Source organism: Tiliqua scincoides, chromosome 2 (assembly GCF_035046505.1).
Source record: "Tiliqua scincoides isolate rTilSci1 chromosome 2, rTilSci1.hap2, whole genome shotgun sequence".
NCBI lineage: Eukaryota > Metazoa > Chordata > Lepidosauria > Squamata > Scincidae > Tiliqua > Tiliqua scincoides.
This window is the reverse complement of record NC_089822.1, coordinates 186952281-186971979: the sequence shown is the minus strand read 5'-3', so window position 1 is coordinate 186971979 and position 19699 is coordinate 186952281. Positions and strand designations below refer to the sequence as shown.

Below are 19699 nucleotides of genomic sequence, written 5' to 3'. Positions count from 1 at the left end.
GAGAACCACACAACATTGGAGAAAAAGGAGGAAATTTGCGAGAGCATGATCAGCTCTAGAGAATACTCCAATCACTCCAGTTAGTCCAGACAAATGCTGGTCAAAAGCAAAGTGTTCGTTCTCTAGTAATTGTAAATCCTTTTTAGTAAGCTATTAAAACTGCTGTTGGCTCAACTTCTCATTGCTGGCTGGGAGTCAACAACCTAATCCAGTTCCTTGACCTCTCAGGTTGCTTTGGGTAGGTTTAAGCTATTCAACAAAAATCACAATGGTTTTATAAAAGTCACAAATCATTTCATGGTCACAAAAGATAATCAGATTCAAATGTTTCATCAGAGAAGAAGTTCAGCCAACCAATTTTCCCCACAATAATTGCCAAGTTATGCAGAGTGCGCAGAACTGAGCAGTACCAGGCTGATGGGCAGCCCAATCCTGAGCTGCCCGGCAATGCAGGACCTGGCGGCTCCACAAAGGGCTCCCGCCGGATCCAGAGCCTCCTGCGCTACTGTGGGAGGCTACTCGGGAGAAGGGGACATTCGTCCCCCTTCCCCCGAGTAAGGGAATCAGTCCCGCAATGGGACGACTCACTTTAGCAGCAAGTCGCTTGATGACTTGGTCGCCGCTAAAGTGAAGGCGCTCGTGTAGGCAGGCAGCCCTGCCCGAGTGCCCTGGATCCTGCCGAGCTTGGCTCCGTGGACCCGCCTCCAGAAACGCCCCACACACCCCCAACCACACCTCCCCCCTCCCCGGAACGACTCCCCCACGCCCCATTTCCCGTCACAGAGACCGCCGAGCCACGGAACACAGGTGCCCGCCGTGTGCTGGCTCAGCACCAGCTGGAGCTGAGCCAGCTCCAGCAGGAGCCTGGCAGTAAGCCCCGCAAAGGTGCCTTACGGCATGTTTGCGACTGTGGTCCGGACCACAGGATTGGGCTCTGAGAGGGCCCAATGCAGAGTGGTTGTAAAGTCTGTTAGCCATTGGACTCTCTCAGACAAATGAGTTGTCTTCCAATCACCTGTTCAGGTCAGAATTCTACACAGTGGGAAAACACTAAGGGTTTGACTCCACCTGGATAAGAATGGAGAAATGATGTTGATTAGGCACAAAGCCTACAAAAGAGTGTAATGTCCTATTGTTTCTACAAGAAGACCACCCTTAGCTGGCATTTAAACCTGGAGAAATGGACCAATGTAGTTTGTGTTACAGAATCATTCCCCAGAATGTAGTATTTATATATAGTATTTATATTCTCCAAATCTTTGAGAGCTGTGTGCTCCCCCTCTTAAGCCCTGAAGTGCACCTCTAACCAGTTTATTAAGAAGACCCATTTCCACCCCCAGATTCAGAAAGTCTCCTTCCCTCCTTGGACCTGGTGAGAGTCTTGCAGATCAGATGGATTAAGAGGAGCCATGCAGAGAAGTTCTGCTGCCACAATCAATGGGCAGAAGAAGCACATTTAGGGAATCTGATTGATTGAGGAGGTGGAGGGATAATTTTCCTTGAAACTATAGTTGTACTCTTTCTGCCCAAATTCTCAAGGCAAAGTTTTCCTTCAAGCGGTGCTGCCACCCCAAAGTCCCAGATCAGATTCCTCTCGTGGTTGCAGCTATAGCAGGAACATATCTGTCCACAGCCCCTCTTGTTCCCTATCATCAATTACATCACAAGCAAGAGTCAAAGAATGCGCAGGACACTTGAAAAATCATATATGTGAAACCATATTTCACTCAGCAATCCAAATAAACTATCATGCACAGTCAGGGAGGAGGACTGCATTTTCCTTAGAACAGTATTGTATTTTCAGAACAGTATTTTCCTTAGAACAGTATTCCTTCAGTATTGCAATTTGAATACTGAAGAAAAACAGATATTGCCACAACACAACTTTAACCCTGAAGGAAGGCACATAAACCATGCATTGCAAACTAGAAACAAATAGTTAATTCTTTTTGCACACTCTTCCTCGCAGTGTTTGGGGTTGGAAGAGATTATAATGATAATTTATTATGTTCTGCCAAAAATTGGATTCAGTTACCAGTTCAGTAAGAAATTAATTAGGACATCCTTGGTCCACCTAGTTTAGTATTATCTATTTAGATAATAGTTATTTAGATAACTATTACCTAAAGGTTTTCAAGCTTTTTAGCATCGGGACCTACTTTTAGAATGATAATCTGTCGGGACCACTAGAAGTGATGTCATCACTGGAAGTGACATCATCAGACAGGTAAATTTTTACGACATACGACAAAATCAATCAAGTAAACAAATTATAAAAGTTTACAACAAATATGTTTTAAAAATTTATTTAAAATAAATTACCTTCCTAACTCTCCTCAGTATGTTCTACTGTAACTTTATCTAATGTAGTTCAGGATTTTAAAATCTGTTGTTTTTAAAGTTATATTTCTATATCTTTATGCCAATAAAGGTATTCTGAATGAATGAACTCTCCCAAGTAGTTGCTGATCTGTTTAAAAAAAAATTCCCCAAACATCCCAAAGGCTGCAATCCTATCCACACTTACTCAGGAGTAAGCCCCATTGACTATCATTGTTAAAGCATATACAGGTGTGCGCCAATTTGCGACGTTCCGGCTTACGCAGGGATCACATAACCAATGACCATGTGTGGTCACATAGTCATCAGGGGTGCACACCCCAACCCTCTGAAAGCGAGGCTAAAACCATGAAACTGGAAGTTGTGTGAGAGATGCCATTTCCCTCAGTCTGAGCTCCAGAGAGGCAGCGATCAGACGTTTGCTGTCCCTGGGAAGCTCAGACAACCCTCTGGAGGGGAGAGAAGCAGAGTATGCCCTTCCCTGTGGAGGGACCGGATTGCGTCAAGCACCGCTTGACAACAGAGATTGTGGTCCTGATTCGTATCATTAAGTGGCGCACGACTGTACGTAGTAGCTTGGCAAAAGTACAGATGTGTAGCATTTCCCCATAGACATACCATAGTAGCATCAAGTCTAGTATATTAAAAATAAAATACACATTGAAATGAGTGGAGACCCATCTGAAATTGGCCCATGACCCACCTGGTGGGTCCTGACTTACAGTTTGAGAAACATTGATCTACAGTGATCCTGCAGCTTTCAGGCAGAGAAATGTTCTGGTCTGTACATTTTGGCACAAAGCATTTTAAATCATGAATATCCTTTTCACTTTCCTATCATAGAAGTAGAAGGCATTTGGAGGCCCAAAGAAAAAGCCTTAAGGTAGTGTCATTAGTAGTGTTAGAAGCAACAGACATGGTGCATGAACAATAAAACGGAACAGGGAAAAGAACCCCCTGCAAGCTAAGGAACAAGCCCAGAAAGCAAAGGTTTCCGATACACACCTGCATGGGCCGCACCAGTCCATTTGTTGGTTGAGGCCAAAGCGAGCTCTGCATTTCTTAGGAGAGGCAGGATCTGAACAAGGAGCATGCGTGGCGGAGAATGGGCAAGGCAGAGGCACAAACAGCAGCAAGAGCAGGAAGAAGAAGAAAAGAGGCAACATCAATTTAGCTGCTGGAGGCAAAACTAAACAGGCCACATAGACCCAGTTCTTTAGCAGCAAGTGTCTGTTGGCAGCATCTCTCCTGGAACAAAGGGTGTGTTAAGCAAATACCAACATGATTTGACTCGACAGGGCCAGCAAGAGACTGAGATAATAAGTTTAGGTTGCTGGAGCTTTTGGCCTGCTAGAACATTTGAGGAAATGCTCAACAGCAAGATCAATGACATTCTTAAGAATGCCTAGCTTGGGTTGAATCAGAATGCTAGTAAAATGCACTCTCTCACTCTGTGTGTGTGAGTGTGAGTATCTTCTTGTGCTTTCTGTTTAGGCAAATGTGGCTCAAGAATCCTCCACATCCTCAACTGACTGGGACAGGAAAAATAAAAACAAAGAGAAAAAAAGAAATGCATTGTAAGTGAACAGTTAGCAAGTTCAACTCTGTAGCATCTCTGTTTCTTTCCCTTCTTTTACTTTCTCCACAGACAAACAGGCCTATACCCCCTACTGGCCTTTGTTTCTGGTGGCTCTCTGGTTCCGACTGCCAAGATTCCCAATGATGCTTTTCAGATGCAGGACATGGACTTTAAAAAAGGCTACTACATCTTTGGAAATGTGTGATATAATGAAGATTAGAAAACACTTTCAAGGAAATGTTGAGAGACAAGAGCTGCAATTCTAGGCATTTATTTGGGAGTGAACATGGGTCTTAAGTCTCAATACTGTAAATGCATTTAGGGTGCATGGCTGCAGTCCTCTGCACATTTCCTTGGAATGTTTTGTACACCTGCCGCATTTACTGAAAGTAAAATGCCAAACTTTAATATCATTTTCATTATGAAAAATCAATTCCCAAATGGTGAAATCATAAACTATCAGAATTGTGCTTCCGTTGCATACAGTATTATGTGACAAAAATATAATTCAAATGTATACATTAAGGTTGATGTGTTGGGATTCTGGCTGCTTTGGAAGCCTAGCTGATGACACAAAATGAATTAATATCCAAAACTGGAATGAAGGGCAGTATCCAAGAAATGACGGCTCCATGACGTGAACCTGTCTTTAAGGACAAAGACTGGGTGGGAACTCAAGTGTTGTAGAGATCCCTGCAACTTTTGCTTTCTACATCTTTGGAGAGAAACAATTGATTAAGAAATTAAAATTACGGTACTCACAAAAAAACATAAGGCAAGAGGGACTCAATCTGGTGTGGCATGATGCAACTAGGTATGATCTGAACAGTATCCTTTGCCTCTTAATTGCTCTGTCAATAACATCACCCACAGAGAAGCAGCCAGGAGAGACAACTGTAGATAGTGGCAAAGCTAGAAGAAACAGCTGTGACGTCCCATCATGTGACATGAAACACAGATTAGAGCTCATAGCACAGATAGTGACCCATTTACAGACGAAATAAGCCATGGATGCAAATCCTAAAGAAAGATTATAGTTGTTGTTTGGCTGCCTTGACTAATCCACTACCAATAAAACAAAGTGACAGTTACCAAGATAGTAGGTGGGATTTTGCACCCGTGGATTTACCTGAATTGGAGTCTTGCTGCTTTTCTCTTGTTCGTCTTTTCTTTTTTCCCTAGGATTACAGAGAGAGAGAGAGAGAGAGAGAGAGAGAGAGAGAGAGAGAGAGAGAGAGAGAGAATCATAAGATGAACAAAAGCAACTAGTTTTGAGGAGGGATAAGGGGTGCTGGGGGCCAAGGCTCCCACTCCCCCCCCCAAACCCCTGCCCCCCCATCTAATCTCCATGAATGTTCATCATTCATACCCTTTGTTTGTCTTTATGGTTGACAACTGGAGGATCAGATGGCACCTTTCCCCCAGGACTCCAGATTTCACTCAGGGACCACTGGTAGCTGACCTCTAGCATAATGGCACATTGTTTCGGTCAATGGTACTTAGATAGGTACTAAAGGAGCCACTAATGGGGCAGAATTGTGTATCAGCTCCAACACAGGTCCTGAAAGTAAGTTTCCTTAACCCTCCCTGCAGCATTCTAGCCAATGCCCAGTGCCTGCAACCTGGCAACCAACCCAAAGGACTCTGCAATCAGCTGTGGGTCCAGACTTACCACGGGAAAACAATGGTTTAACTAATTTCAGAGGAGAGAACTTGGAATTTCTAGAACAAATAGCTATCATTGTAGAAGAAGGCAAGAAAGAGCCACAGTGAGCTCATGAAGATGATACCCGCATATGTCCTCATAAGTCATTATGGATTACTCCCTTGGGCACATTTTTACAGACGCAGTGGAGTCCTGTTAGCTATTTATCCTGTTAGCTCAGTGGCAGGACATTTCCTTACATGCAGTCCAAGGCTCAGTCCTGGTATCTCCAGGCAGGGCTGTCTGAAAGTCCAGAGGGACCGGTGGCCTGATTCAAGGCCACTTCCCAAATCAACAATTCGTGTGCTATGGTTGCAATTAACATCTGCTAAGTGCAGATTGCATATAATTGACAGAGGACATAATAAAGACAACAGGCATCTGTGCAGCATAGAAAAAACATGCAGGTTGTTTGAGGCCTCTGCACCTGCGCCACGCAAGGCAGGCCTACTACTGCCAACATTCAATGAAGGGGCCCCACTCCCGACTTTGGTTGCTGCACTGTGGCAACAGCTGAGAGAAGCAAAATGCACCTTGAGGGACACTGTGACTTCTCTCTGCTACTCTGAGAAGTCCATCACTATCAGATATATCCTTCCTCTGTGGGCTCATACTTTCCAGTATACCAGTTATTACGATCCTTGCCCAGGTTTGGAATGAATTGACACTAAGCTTTCCCCATGTTTCAAAACACAGATGAGAGAAAGACATGCAAGGCTGGGGAGAGGCTGTAGCTCAGCAGCAGGACACTTCCTTACATGCAATACCGGGCCCATTCCTGGCATCAGGAAATTTGGCGAGCCACTGCCAGTCTGTGCAGGTTCAGATGGGCCAATGGCTCGATTCAGTACAGCCCCACCTTCAGGTAGACCAGGGGTGCTCAATAGGTGGATCGTGATCTAGTGGTAGATCGCGAGGCAAAATGAGTAGATCGCGGAGTGTTGAACCCCCCCTTCAGGTGCCTCTGGGAGGAAACGCCAGGAGTAAGGCCCATTGTACTCAATGGGGCTTACTCCCAGGTAAGTGTGGCTAGGATTGCAGCCTCACAGCCTAATCCTAGGCATGTCTACTCAGGAGTAAGTCCTGTTATACTCAGTGGGGCTCAAGGTACACCAACATACATTGTACACATAAATGTTATATGTTATGATGGCGCGAACATTGTAAAAAAAACTCTGGTAGATCTCCGGGCCTTGCTGGGTTTCAAAGTAGCTCTCCAGCCCAAAAAGTGTGAGCACCCCTGATGCAGACTTTTAACACCATCATTGTTTTGTGCAGGAAATGCCTCAAAGTGGCTCACAGAGGGAGAAGCATGGCTCGCTGCCATACAGTGCAATGAACTGGGGGTTGGGGACAGAATACTCTTTGCTCCATATGCCACATAGGCTCCCACATGTTGCTGCATATGCTCCAACAGCAATATGTACACATACAAAGACCTGTTGCAATCTGTGCAAGCATGAAGGTTTTCTTTCCCAGCAATAGCGTAGGAAATCTTTGAGCTGGTGCAGAATGCACCAGGTGTGGTTCATGCATCGAGAAAACCAAGATGAATCCTTCGCAGTCATCCTGAAGCACCAGATTACTGCAGCGGGGTCATGGACAGACACACACATACTCAGACCAGAACTGTTAACTACGCTGAAAAGAGTTTGTTTTTGTGTGTGGAATAGAATGGAAAAAAAGTCTGGCCAAATTTTAAGAACAGCATATGAAATGAAAGATAATGAGTTAAAATTCCTTTTGGTGACAGTGTATTTAAATAGACATTCTCTGAACAAATAATACTTTCAAAGATGCTATTACAAATACAGGCAGTATGTACCCCAAACCTGGTGTTTGGGGTTTTTTCACAGTGCGCATATCTTGCACAAGCACATGTATGGTCTTGATTAAGCTAACCTAATAAACATCTTTGGTATAAAAATTACAACTATTTAATCATTGGCAGCCTGAAGCATGGATTATATTTACAGATTCAGGAGCAGCTTGTTCTGAGGAATATTTACCCAGAAGTAGGTGCCACTGAATTCAGTGGGACTTACTTTGCAGTAAATTGCTCAGGACTGCAGTTCTTTGCTTCCAGAGATGCAACAGGGAATTCAGAGCAAAACAAAAGCCCTTCGCCTTTTAAGTTCAAACGGCATTTAAATATGTTTGCCATTAGTGAGGCACCCAGACTGCTTCCCTGATGAAAGGAGACAAAGTCAAACCACATTGTCTCTCTCTCTCTCTCTCTCTTTCTCGACATCCATCGCTACACAGTATTGATTCTCCTTGCTTTGGGAGGCCTCGTTTCTACACAGCTGCCCAGCACCACAATTAAAACACCATGTTGGTGGTCATCACTAATTGACAAGCCGTAAGATGGGAAACTTGTTCCAGTGCAATTTGGGACTTTCCCAGTGCAAAGGGCTCTCTGGCATATGTGATTCCTGAAAGCAGCTTAGCAGCAAACTGTTGTGAGGGAAACAATGTTGAGCTTTTATGTCAGGGCTTTCCAACTTTTATTTTTACCAGTGCCACCTTCTACAGGCACCACCTTTGTGGTTACCACCACTGCCAGAAGTGGGTGGCTTGCCCCCAGTTGGAGCTGTTCTTTACATTCACCTTCTCCAAAGCATGCCTCTTCTGAAGGGACAGGCCGCAGTCATGTTTCTACCACCACTAAGTCAGGGCCCAAACCTATACAATGCACACTGGCTCACCACCACCAGCCTGATACAGAGGCTCAAAATTCTACACCAACCATTGGGTCGATGTAGAATTGAGTAGCCCCATTGTGGGGCTACTTGGCTTACCTAGGGGAAGGGGATGAAAGTCCCCTTCTTCTGAGGAGCCGCCGGCGCTGCCTGCAGAGCACGCAGGATGCAGTGGCAGTCATTTTCAGCAGGACTGGACTTCCCACCATCTCTATTTCCAGCAGTGTCAGACCAGGTGGTCTGAGTACCATCTACAGCCATACTGAGTAGTATCACTAGCTGAAAAGTACTGTTTTAGCCTGTGTCTCACTCTTAAAATGTGAACATCATCAGTTCAAGACCTCAGAAAGGGTGCTTGGTAGTATTCTGTTGGACATACCACTTCACAACAGCTGTGGGGTTTACAGGTTTGTTGAACCTCAATAAAAATTCTGGCATGTGAAAGTGAGCATGTCAGGGAGAAAGGTCTTGGCCAAGTCTTCTCTCGGACCTGCTCACTTTCCAGTGGCAGGAATTTTTTCAAAGTGCTGCTAATTGCCTCAGGCTCAAAGGGCATTCCTGCTCTAGCTTTCCCACACAAGGTCAGCGGCTGCTTTTCATGTGCAAACCATGGGCAGGATATGGAGAGAGAAGCTTTGAGTGGAAAGGGCCACTTTCTCCCAGTTGACTGATTTTGCTCCCTTTCCAGTTGCTTTTCCCCTAATGTCAAGCTCAAGAGTTTTCAAAGAAAATGGGTCAGGAAGCTGGGCTGGGGGAGGAGAGCCAATGGATAAGGTAAGGTGCCCTCCTCTTCACCTCTAAATGATCTTTCCTGTAAATCACATCCTCCCAGCCATGCTTGGCAAAGGGAAAGCAGGGCCTAGTATTAAAAATATCAAGCTGAGGTGAAATACAGTTTTGTATTATATATGCCAAACACTACAAGAGGCAGACAGCATTAGAGCCAAATCAAGCTGGCTAAAAAATCTAGTCCTTCTGTCATGGGCCTAGGGAGAGTCCAGAGCCAACCCTGAATTTGTTATAATGGCTGCTTCCAACAAGAGGGCAATAACTATCAGGAGCTGAGAGACAGGTTCCAATCAACCTTCTCCATTTTTCCACTGGGTAGTTATGACAGTCATCACAGGATTCTTCTCTTGGTTACTGTTGGATTCTCTGGGGAAAGGGTAGGGTACATATGGATAAATTAAAGTGGGAGGGGGAAAGGGAACCATATATGTGATGTGATTCTGGTGTTAGGAATTTTGAAAAGCTCTTACGGCTTTCCACCTTTCTGCTGGACAGATAAAGAAATTCAGAAGATTTATCTATCATGTAAGCACACAGCACAGCATGAGGTTGAGGGAGGTGGAATTCAGTTGGAAGAAAGGGGCATAACTCAGGGGTATGCGGAAAGTCCCAGGTTCAAACTTGGCATTTCCAGGTAAGGCTGGGAAAACTTCCTTTCTGGAACCATGGAAAGCTGCACATCACGGCTGACATTATTAGATGGACCAGTGGTCTTACTCAGTAGAAAACCACTTCCTGTGTTCAAGGAAAGGTGGTTAAAATGCACCAGCTCTCACTGTAAAACACAACTGATTTTTGTTTACCAGCAAAAGCCACAGGTATACAAAAATCCTGGCCAGTACAGCTGCAACTATTTTAAGTGATTATGGGTGCAATCCTAACCCCTTAGTGCTTTCCAACACTGACATAAGGGCAATGAAGCTGTGAGGTAATGGAACAAATATTCCCTGACTCTGAGGAGGCTCTGGTTGTCGGTGAGTGACATCCAACTGCAGGATGCAGCACATGTCCCATAGTTACTGCTATGCCAGTGCTGGGAAGCACTGACATACGGGGTTATGATTGCGCCCTGAGGCTGTAATCCTAACCACACTTAGGAAAGTGTGGTTTCCTATATTGAACAAAATAGAACTTACTTCTGAGTAGACCTGGTTAGGATTGTGCCCTAAAATATACACAGACATATAGACATTCATAACCCATGATCATTACCATATCACAGGGACAAGCAATAGGGGATGGCAATCACTTTCATGTCCCGTGTATAGGTTTTCTAGAAGCATTTTTGGAAAAAGGAGGCTGGCCTAGATTAACCTTGGTCTGCTCTAGAATAAATGCCCTTATGTTGTGAAAAATATTAGTGCACAGATACATCAAATACAAAGAACTTACAGATCCTTTTGTATTTTCTTTAGTAACCTAATAATCCGTCCTTCATACATTATGCTCCATGTGATTCAGATAAAAATGGCTGCAACCCTTCCCCATCACTGTCATCTTGTCAGAAATGATTTGCTGATGGGAAGGCTGAAAGTGCTACTATTTAAAGAGCCTCCCCTTGTTGGTGAGTGCTCACCTGCACCTTCAACATGTCAGGTTGGCATATATCATCCTTTTCACTGCCTTGTTGGATAAGCTCACCCTACAAATTCTCTGTTTTTGTGTGGCATCCCCCCTGTCCAACAAGGGCAATGATAAGTAAATAACTAGTAACTGTATTCCTTGGAGGTTCTGGGGATTCAAATCAGCAGCCAACTGTTAATACTTTCTCCAGACTAAGTGTAAAGGTATAGTGATGCCTCAATTTGTGACTGTCACTACTCTAGAAATTTAGGTTGACCAGATATTATTAGGGTATATTAGTTCAAAGGGAAGCAGCTGGTATGAAATGTCCACTCACTTCCATTGACTCACCACCTAAAAACCACCCATACCCCATTGATTGTCCCCTCAAATTCAACAAATTCCATAGCCAATGAGCAATTCTATGGCCATGGAAAAGCTCAGGGCTCCTGGAATTCTGCAGCCAACGCTGGGTGAGGTGGGTGCAAGAGTGGCAGATGGTTACAGACTCTTACTGCCGTAATGTGGAATGAACATTCGCTGCAGAATTCTCTTACCCTTGCCGCAGAAACCGACCCGGCAGTGTTGCTGAATTCCAGGGGCCCTGAGTTAAACATTGTGTGATCACGGGATGAAGAGCCTGAAGACTGAAGAGCAAGGGGGAATAGTGTTAAAACAGCAGCTGTGGTGAGCACTGACAAATGCACCAAATAAATACATGAACACGTCAGGAAGTATACAGAAAAAGTCGAGATGAGAGTGGAAATTCAGAGGATTTCACAGTTCACTGACAAATAAAACACTCTTGAGCCACTAAACTGCAGATGCACTCAGGGAAGACCTGGGAGGTGGAGAGCAAGCTTATAGGGTTTTTGGTTTGGGGGTATTTACCATTTGTTGTCAATTCTATTTTAAAACAACAACTACCCTTTATAGCTTTATAAACAAAGCTACCATTTTCTACTAGCCCACACTTCCCAATGATTTCACATCCCATACACTGCCTCTTGAAATCCTGTAGAAAGTATGACTTGAAATTCTGAGTGGTTGCCATATTCCCCTATTAATTACATTTATATCACACTGAGGAGTTCTGGGCAATACATACTTGTTCTCTGCTCCCCCCCCCCCACATTCTCACACCAACCCTCTGTGGAAGGTTGGGCAGGGGGAGAGCAACTTGCTCACGGTCATCCTAGAGAGCTCCATAACTGAGTGGAGACTTGAACTCAGATCTCTCAAGCGCAGAGCTTGGCAACTTGGAAGTTCGGCAATGATGTGATTACATTATTGGTGAACGTCCAGAAGTTGTAACATTGCCCAGCTGCAGAAGGGGTTCACGAACTGGCGTGGAGTTCTGAGAGGGCACAGTGCTCCCCAGCCCTAGAGCATTTTAGCCTCTACACCACATTGAGCCTTACTCACCATGAAAAAACAACAAAGAATCTTACCAACTTATTGCAGCATACACTGCCAAAGGCTGTAGTCCCGTTCACCAGATAAATGAAGTGAAATTTGCAATGAGCAGGGTTTCTCTATAACATTAATAGGTTTCCATTTTATATGGTCAGCTAGGGTGCTTTCCATGATAACAACATCCAGAGGGACGGCTATGTTAAATTGCTGCAGAAAAATGATTTCACTTCATGCTTCTGATGAAGTAGATTGTGGTCTACCAAATGTTTATGCTGAAATAAACTGGTTTGGTGTTACAAGACTCAGTGTTGTTTTTGCTGCAACAAACACACACAGCTCTCTGGAAGTTAATCTCCATAGTGTCTCCAATGTCTATTCTATCCTGCCCTCTACACTTCACTGTTCCTTTTAAGTGCCTTCTTCCATGATTATTTCTATTACTCTAGTCCAACTTTCTTAGTCCACACTCTCCTAATTTACTTGCCTCTTTATGTCTTTTGGATCCTTCAAATAGTTTACAAGCTACTTTCCACTGGACCCTGTCAAATCCTTTTCCCAGCTTTTAGGCTTCTGCATTCTATGTGCTACAGCCCAGTTTATGTGATATATAGAGTATGCAACAAGCACTTTTCTGTGTCACATGGCCCAACATCTCATTTAAAGGATTTAAATGCACTAGCCCAGAGGTTTTCAAACTAGGGCATCACAATGCCCCAGCCTGAGCTCTGCCTTTGCCCCTTTAAGCGGTGGGGTGGGGCCAGGTAGGGCGGGGGATGACGGAGACGCTATAGGAATGATTGCAACGCTGTCCGGGACCCAGGGGCTTGGCTTTTACTCACCCATCTGCTGCAGTGTCCGGGGAGTGTGGGGAGCCCCATGGAGCCCTCTGCAGGGCTCCTTCTGCCTCAGATCATTGAAGAAATGCAATCACGACCCACTTCCGAATTGCAATTGCAGAACCAGAAGCGGGTCACAATTGGGTTTTTTAAAAGTTTTGAGGCATGAGGTGCCCTGCAGAGGACTCAGTGGGGCTCCCCGCACACCCCTGGATGCTGCAGCAGGCATGGGTGAGTAAAAACCAAGCCTCTGAGTCCCCACCGGTGGTATCAACATTCTGTCGTGTTGCCACCATCTGCCAGACCCCGCAAACACTTAGAGAGGCTCAACTACACAAGAGTGAGAACCACTGCACTAGCTTCTCTGCATGTAGGATTTTCATGTCAGCAACATGTGGCCTACAAGCAAGCCACACTAGCACATGAACAGTGCACATAATGGGACTGGGCACAGATTGTAATGGAATACTGGGTTAGGTAGAACTCTGCATGGGTAAGATGCACAGAAAAGTAAGACAGTTGGATATCTTGAAATTAAAGATGATTTTTTTATGGAGATGTGAAGTTCTGGAACAAGGGGCAATTTAAAAACAACAACACAAAACTGAATACTGTTATTGAAAGGTAACTGAATAGATTCTGCCGAACTTATCTTACACTATGATATTACAAGAATGTAGAAATGGAATCATGGTCACAACATACACTGCATTCAGAATGGAACTGTACTACTCCTTAATGTTTTGTTTTTTTAAAAATTACAATAGGGTGTTTGTTCTAATATCTGAATTCTTGGAGTCTGATAGTATATGGGGCTTTGACATGGAAATTGTTCATCAATTCACCACCTTCCAGTCCAATCCAGTCTCACTTCTTTCAGTTGATCTTGGAGGTAGTTATATTTAGGACTACAGACGTGAAGTTTGATCCCAATGCATGCTTATTCAGCAGTAAGTATCCCACCTCACTTGTGGGGAGAAGCCATAACTCAATGGGAGAGCACATGTTTTGCAGGCAGAAAATCCCTGGTTCAATTCCAGACATCTCCAACTCAGGGCAGAGTAAGATTCCTAACTGAACCCCTGGAGAGTCACTGCCAGTCAGCATGGACAGTACTGAGATGGGTTGATGGTCTGTGTGGCATTAGGCAGCTTCATATCTACCATCAAGTTCAGTGGGACTTACTTCTAAATAATTGTCCTCAGGACTGCAGCCTTAATTGGTTTTATGCCAATTCATTTTGGTACAACTTGCACAAGAGAACTTCCCAGTCAGTTGTGAATTTATGTTGATTTTTCCTCAACTAGGATTAGTACGTCTTCAGTCAGACAGTTTTGATTCCACAAAACACCGAAATTTACACGACTATCACCTTTTTAACATCCTGAAAACAACACATTTAAAAAAATGTATTGGGGACAATGCCCTTGTAAGTCCTCTTAAAAGACTAGCCTCTTTTTGGAACTTAATATGCTTTTTTTCTTTAAAAAAGGAAGAAAAAAGAAACATCTTAATTTTGTTGAGAAGATCTTTCAGAGTTGGAAGATAGCTGACATACAATTGGTAACAGAGCACTGCTAGGAGAATATATGAGAAAAATAGCCATAACATAGGAACAAAAGATCATGCATTAATTGATAGATATCTTAAATTCTGTTACGATGTCTAGGTTTGCAATTTTTGCCCACAGATCTCTCATTCTCCTGTTTTTCACAGCCATGATTAAAAGGCATATCCTTCAATGCACTAATTGCTCCACCCAGTCCTTTGTTCCCTAGTGCTTTCTAGTCATTAACTTTTTGTCATCTCTGGTGTCAGTGTTGCCCATGGTGCCCCTGTTTTAGGCCTGCAACTTATTAATGTACCTCTTTGCAGTCAAGGTAGAGAGCTCCGGAATGTGAGGAGTGAGTGCATTTCCTGACTCACAAGTCATATGACAAATTGCCCTACATTTTTCTTCCTCCTCATCCCTTCAGCGACAGAGGTCAGCATTCACTCTAATTACTTCCATCACTTACTTGTCTAGCAGAGGAGATTAGTATGTAATGACCAGAAGTCAAGCAGTCACCATAAGGAAGTAAATGGAAGGAAGTGATTGTCCAGACAGCTGGTCCAGCTGCTCTGCAGCATCTCAGGCAGAAATCACACCCAGGCCTCCTTCTTGAGATAAGGTGCCTGCTGGAAATTGAGCCTGAGGCCTTCTCCATATGGACTGAATATTCTACCATTGAGCTATGTGCCTCCACCACCAATTAACATTTATGAACTGCCAACAGTGCCAGCAGTGTGCCACGAGCTGTGCAGAACACTTATGACGATATAAAACTGCCTCTAATGAGTCAGACCGTTGGTCCATCTCACTCAGGCAGCTGGCAGCTCTCCAAAATCTCCGTCAGTGACCCTTCCTAGACCTGTTACTATAAATTATTTAATTGGACATGCTGGGGATTACTCTCCAAATGCAAACCCACTCCTGAGCAATGATCCTTTCCCAGTGCTGGCTGGTGAGGTTTGGAGTTGGTGGGGCCAATGTTTTTTGCTCATGCATAATATGCATTACTACAACAGTTGTACTGGTTCATGTGTACAATATACATGTATAGATCTTATGTGTTTGTACACTTTGGGATAGCCACTCACTGTATGCCAAACAAAAGCCCTTCACTGACACTTCCCCCTGTAATGCATTTTTCAAAAATGTTAGTCAGCCACTGACAGTCACTTCATGTACTATCACACTAGATCTGATGCTTATCCCTTGTGTATTTACATTTTTGTAGATTGTTAGGCACCCTGAGGATAATAAAATCATACTAGTGACTGAACATAAGAACATAAGAACATAAGAACAGCCCCACTGGATCAGGCCATAGGCCCATCTAGTCCAGCTTCCTGTATCTCACAGCGGCCCACCAAATGCCCCAGGGAGCACACCAGATAACAAGAGACCTCGTCCTGGTGCTCTCCCCTACATCTGGCATTCTGACTTAACCCATTCCTGAAAGACTGAAGTACTTTCAGCACACAGAAAAGAATTATATAAATACTACTGTTATGCTCTATACCCAATATCGATTTCCATAGTTCTCATATATAATCTCTCCTGCAAAATAAATATAAGAACATACAGGTACACAGAATTCTCTCCTGGAGATTAAAATGATTCCTGGAGACATTAAGGCCAAACCTGGATGACACAACTGCACCAAATTATACTTTAAGAACATTCATATGTGTTTATCTGTTCAGAAAGAATTAATAAGAAACATTTCAGGTGTAGTGAGATCACATAGGTTTGACACTTTTCATAGCTTCACCAGAGGGTTTCTGTGAGGATAAAAGGGGGTTGAGGCAATGATATATTTGGTACTTAGAACTCCTTGAAGGGAGGGGGTCAAATTTGCAAGTAATTCCTCAGTGAGAGGTAGAGGACACTAAGAACAAATTTGAACATAAAAGTCTACCAGGCCAGATCTTCCTTTCCACTCCAACTATGTCTATCAGACTAAGAACCAGGCCTGCAGTAAAGGGAGGGAAGAAATCTGCTCTTTAGAATTGTGCCTTTTCCATCTAACAAGGCAACAGGTTCCTATACGAAGTCGGCCAGTTGGAAGGAAGTGGTATCCACGAGGTGCCTTGAATAGGGTTGACCTTACTCAAGGTTCTTTGTTATGTCCTCCAGTGACAGGCTCACTGGATTTATGTGACTGGCTGAAAATTGCTTCACAACAGCTGGCATAGTTGGCTGAATTGTGCTGCTGGCTGAAAGTTCTGAGAAGGAATTATCCAATTGCTGCTGACAAGAAGGGCCCAAACAATCAGAACAAGTAAATTGGCCCTGCCTGCACTGAGAAGGCTGTTGTATGGATGGATGTCTTGTCATGTGTGTCTCTAGCCTGCAGTCCCCTCCCCTTGCCCTGACAGCCTTAGAGCAGGGCTTTTCAATGCCCCAGCCAGAGAGAGCCCTGGCCACTTTCCCCTTAAGGGGCGGGGGCAGGGGGGAGGCAGTGACGAGATCCCCAGGATCGTGTCGCTAAGGGACAGGGATGCACTCACCAGTCCCTGCAGCAGCCTGTCGGGGGCGCGGGGAGCCTTGCATGACCTTCTGCAGGGCTCCCTGCAGCTTATAAAGTGAAAGCGCAGCAAACGCGCTCCACTTCTGGTTTTGCGGCAGTGGAATGCGGTTGCTCCACTTTCACTTTTTAAGCTGTGGGGAGCCCTGCAGAAGGTCATGCAAGGCTCCCCGCGCCCCCGACAGGCTGCTGCAGGGACTGGTGAGTGCCTCCCAGTCCCTGTGGCCCCCTCAGCAACACAATCCAGGGGACTGCATTGCTGCCTCCCCCCCCCCGCCCCCACAAATAACTTACTGCAGTTCAAACTTTCCTAGACGGAACTGAATGAAACTAGATGTGAGAGAGAAGCAATGGGATTGGACAACCAAAAGAAAAACCAGAATTAATCCTTTTTTTCTAAAAAAAATAAAATGAAATGAAGCGATGGGAGGCTTTGAGCTTGAGTGCAGGAACAGTGGCAGTACTGGGAAACATCTTCTTAACCCTTTCCCTGCCTAAAAGAGAAAAGATGTGGAGAAAAAACAGGTGAAGGTGCAATTCTGAATGAAAAAAATGACTCGAGAAAAAAAGCATTTAGCTGCCCCTGCCCCTCCTATTCCTCTTAGTCTTGTGTAGCTGCTTCTCATTAAAGAAGGAAATGGGAGAACATTGCACACATTTGCTATGTAATGTCCAGTTTGACCCACATCACAGGTATGATGTGTCAGACAGGTGTCAGATAGGTACATCTGTCAAGAGCCAGGATTGGCTGCATCCCCTTGTTTAGTATAGTGTCAGGTCTTGGTATGCTCATAAAGCTGTGCCATATTATTTGGATCAGTGGCTTTTCACCGATTTTAGGCTTCCTACACAGTGCCCATTAGTTGGTACAGATTGCCAGCTTTCTTTAAAAAGAAATAAAATAAAAGCAAGTTTCTAACCAAATGAGCCAAAATATGCAAGCCACAATGTCGTGTTACTGTTCAGTCAGAAGACCCTGTCCCCACCTCCCATCCTTCTAACCAATGAAGGAAGGCAAAGTTAGGACTGACATGTAAAGGAAGTGCAGGAATGCATCACTTAACAACAGGGATATGTTCTCCGAAATGCATCATTAGGAGCATTCATTGTTGCGTGCACATCCTAGAATGGCAACTGAGTAACTCCTCATAATGCCTAGGAGCATTTGGGCATCACCCCAGAATGCCTAGAAGCAGTTGGGCACCACCCCAGAATGCCTAGGAGCAGTCGGGCACCACCCCAGAATGCCTTGCGGCACCACAGCTAGTGCATGTGTCACTTTCCATGGATGAGATTGAGATGGGCAAGGCAATCAAGCTGGGTTTAGGAACATGTTTCTGTCCACAAATAAAGTACTGAATCAGCAGAAACAAAAGGCAATTATGATATATTTTATCCTATACTGCAAATCAACAGCTTGTACTCTACTGTGAATTTTGCTAGGTAATGGCACAATCATCCCATGAAAAAAGCAACTATGACAAATCATACAATCTAGAGCAGGGGTTCTCAAACTTCTGAGGAGTAAAACTGAGATAAATCTTTGCACGGGAGGGGGCAAAGGCAGCAACAATGATTCCCAAGATCTCATCGCTAATGGAGACGAAGGGGGAGTGCTTTTACTTACAGAGGGCTGCTGCAATGTCCAAGAGTTGTGGGGAGCCCTCCACAGGGCTCCCTGAGTGTTCGAATGTTGAAAAAAATTGATTGCAAACCACTTCCAATTTCGTGATTGCAACCAGGAAGCGGTTTGCGATCACTTTTTTCGACATTCAAAGATTTGGAGAGCCCTGCGTAAGGCTGCACAGGGCTCCCCACAACTCTTGGATGTTGCAACAGCCCTCTGTAAGTTAAAGCATCCCCCCTTCACCTCCATTAGCGATGTGATTGCGTTGCTGCCTCTTCTCTTCCCCTACCCCTTAAGGGGCCAGAGGCAGTGTTACACAAGTTGGTGGGTTGTGACCCACCAGTTTGAGTACCACAGACCTAGAGAGAATACTTATGTTAATTTGCATAATTATTCGTTCAAGCCTACTGAAGGCCGCCAAAATGCACGTTCCACCAGTTTACACTTTTGTAAAAGCGCCACTTTGCAACAATGCAAGGCCCGGGGTGCCAGCAGGAAGGCAAGAGCCTTCCCACATATGCTAGCAGAATAACAGAGGTCCACCGGAGCAGGAAAGTCTGGTGCAGGGGCAAGGGGAGGTTGAATGGGGCAGGGAGGTGGTTGAATGGGGTGGTGACTGGGGGCGAGCATGGGCGGATAGGGCCCAAGAGGGAGTAAGAACAGCATCATCCGTGTACACTACATCCACACCCCCTTCCCAGGACTGATCTGCCTGCATAAATAAACACAGACTTGCACCAGTGATAGTGTACAAGTAGACATATTGTGGGTGCTGCGGCTTATCCAGGAGCAAGGGGACAAATGTCCCCTTACCCCAAGGAGACCTCCAGCAGCCAAAAATCCCTGTGGGATGCAGTGTAGTCTACACCGACATTGCTGCATCACTGCACAAAAACTTAGGTAGGATTGGGGTGTAAGGGTTTTAAAACACATTTGGGTGTGGTTATCATTAGCTGCTTGGGATCCCATCTTCAAAGTCTCTACCCTGTTCAAATTTTAATTTCTCTTCAGGGCTGTACTTCTGATGAACTTAAAACTAGTTCAAGTTCATATAAATGAGAAAGAAACC

At 44.6% G+C, this 19699-nt stretch overlaps 1 protein-coding gene across 1 annotated transcript in view; it reads right to left on the bottom strand.

Moving 5' to 3' along the window:
* TCF7 (transcription factor 7) overlaps nucleotides 1–19699 on the bottom strand; it is a 150189-nt gene that overhangs the window by 3712 nt on the left and 126778 nt on the right. Inside the window, exons 10-13 of the mRNA XM_066614867.1 lie at nucleotides 19359–19361; nucleotides 11236–11325; nucleotides 5049–5097; nucleotides 3346–3418 (exon numbers count right to left, since the gene is read on the bottom strand). Of these exons, the coding sequence (XP_066470964.1) occupies nucleotides 3346–3418; nucleotides 5049–5097; nucleotides 11236–11325; nucleotides 19359–19361 (215 nt within the window). The remainder of the gene's footprint in view (nucleotides 1–3345; nucleotides 3419–5048; nucleotides 5098–11235; nucleotides 11326–19358; nucleotides 19362–19699) is intronic.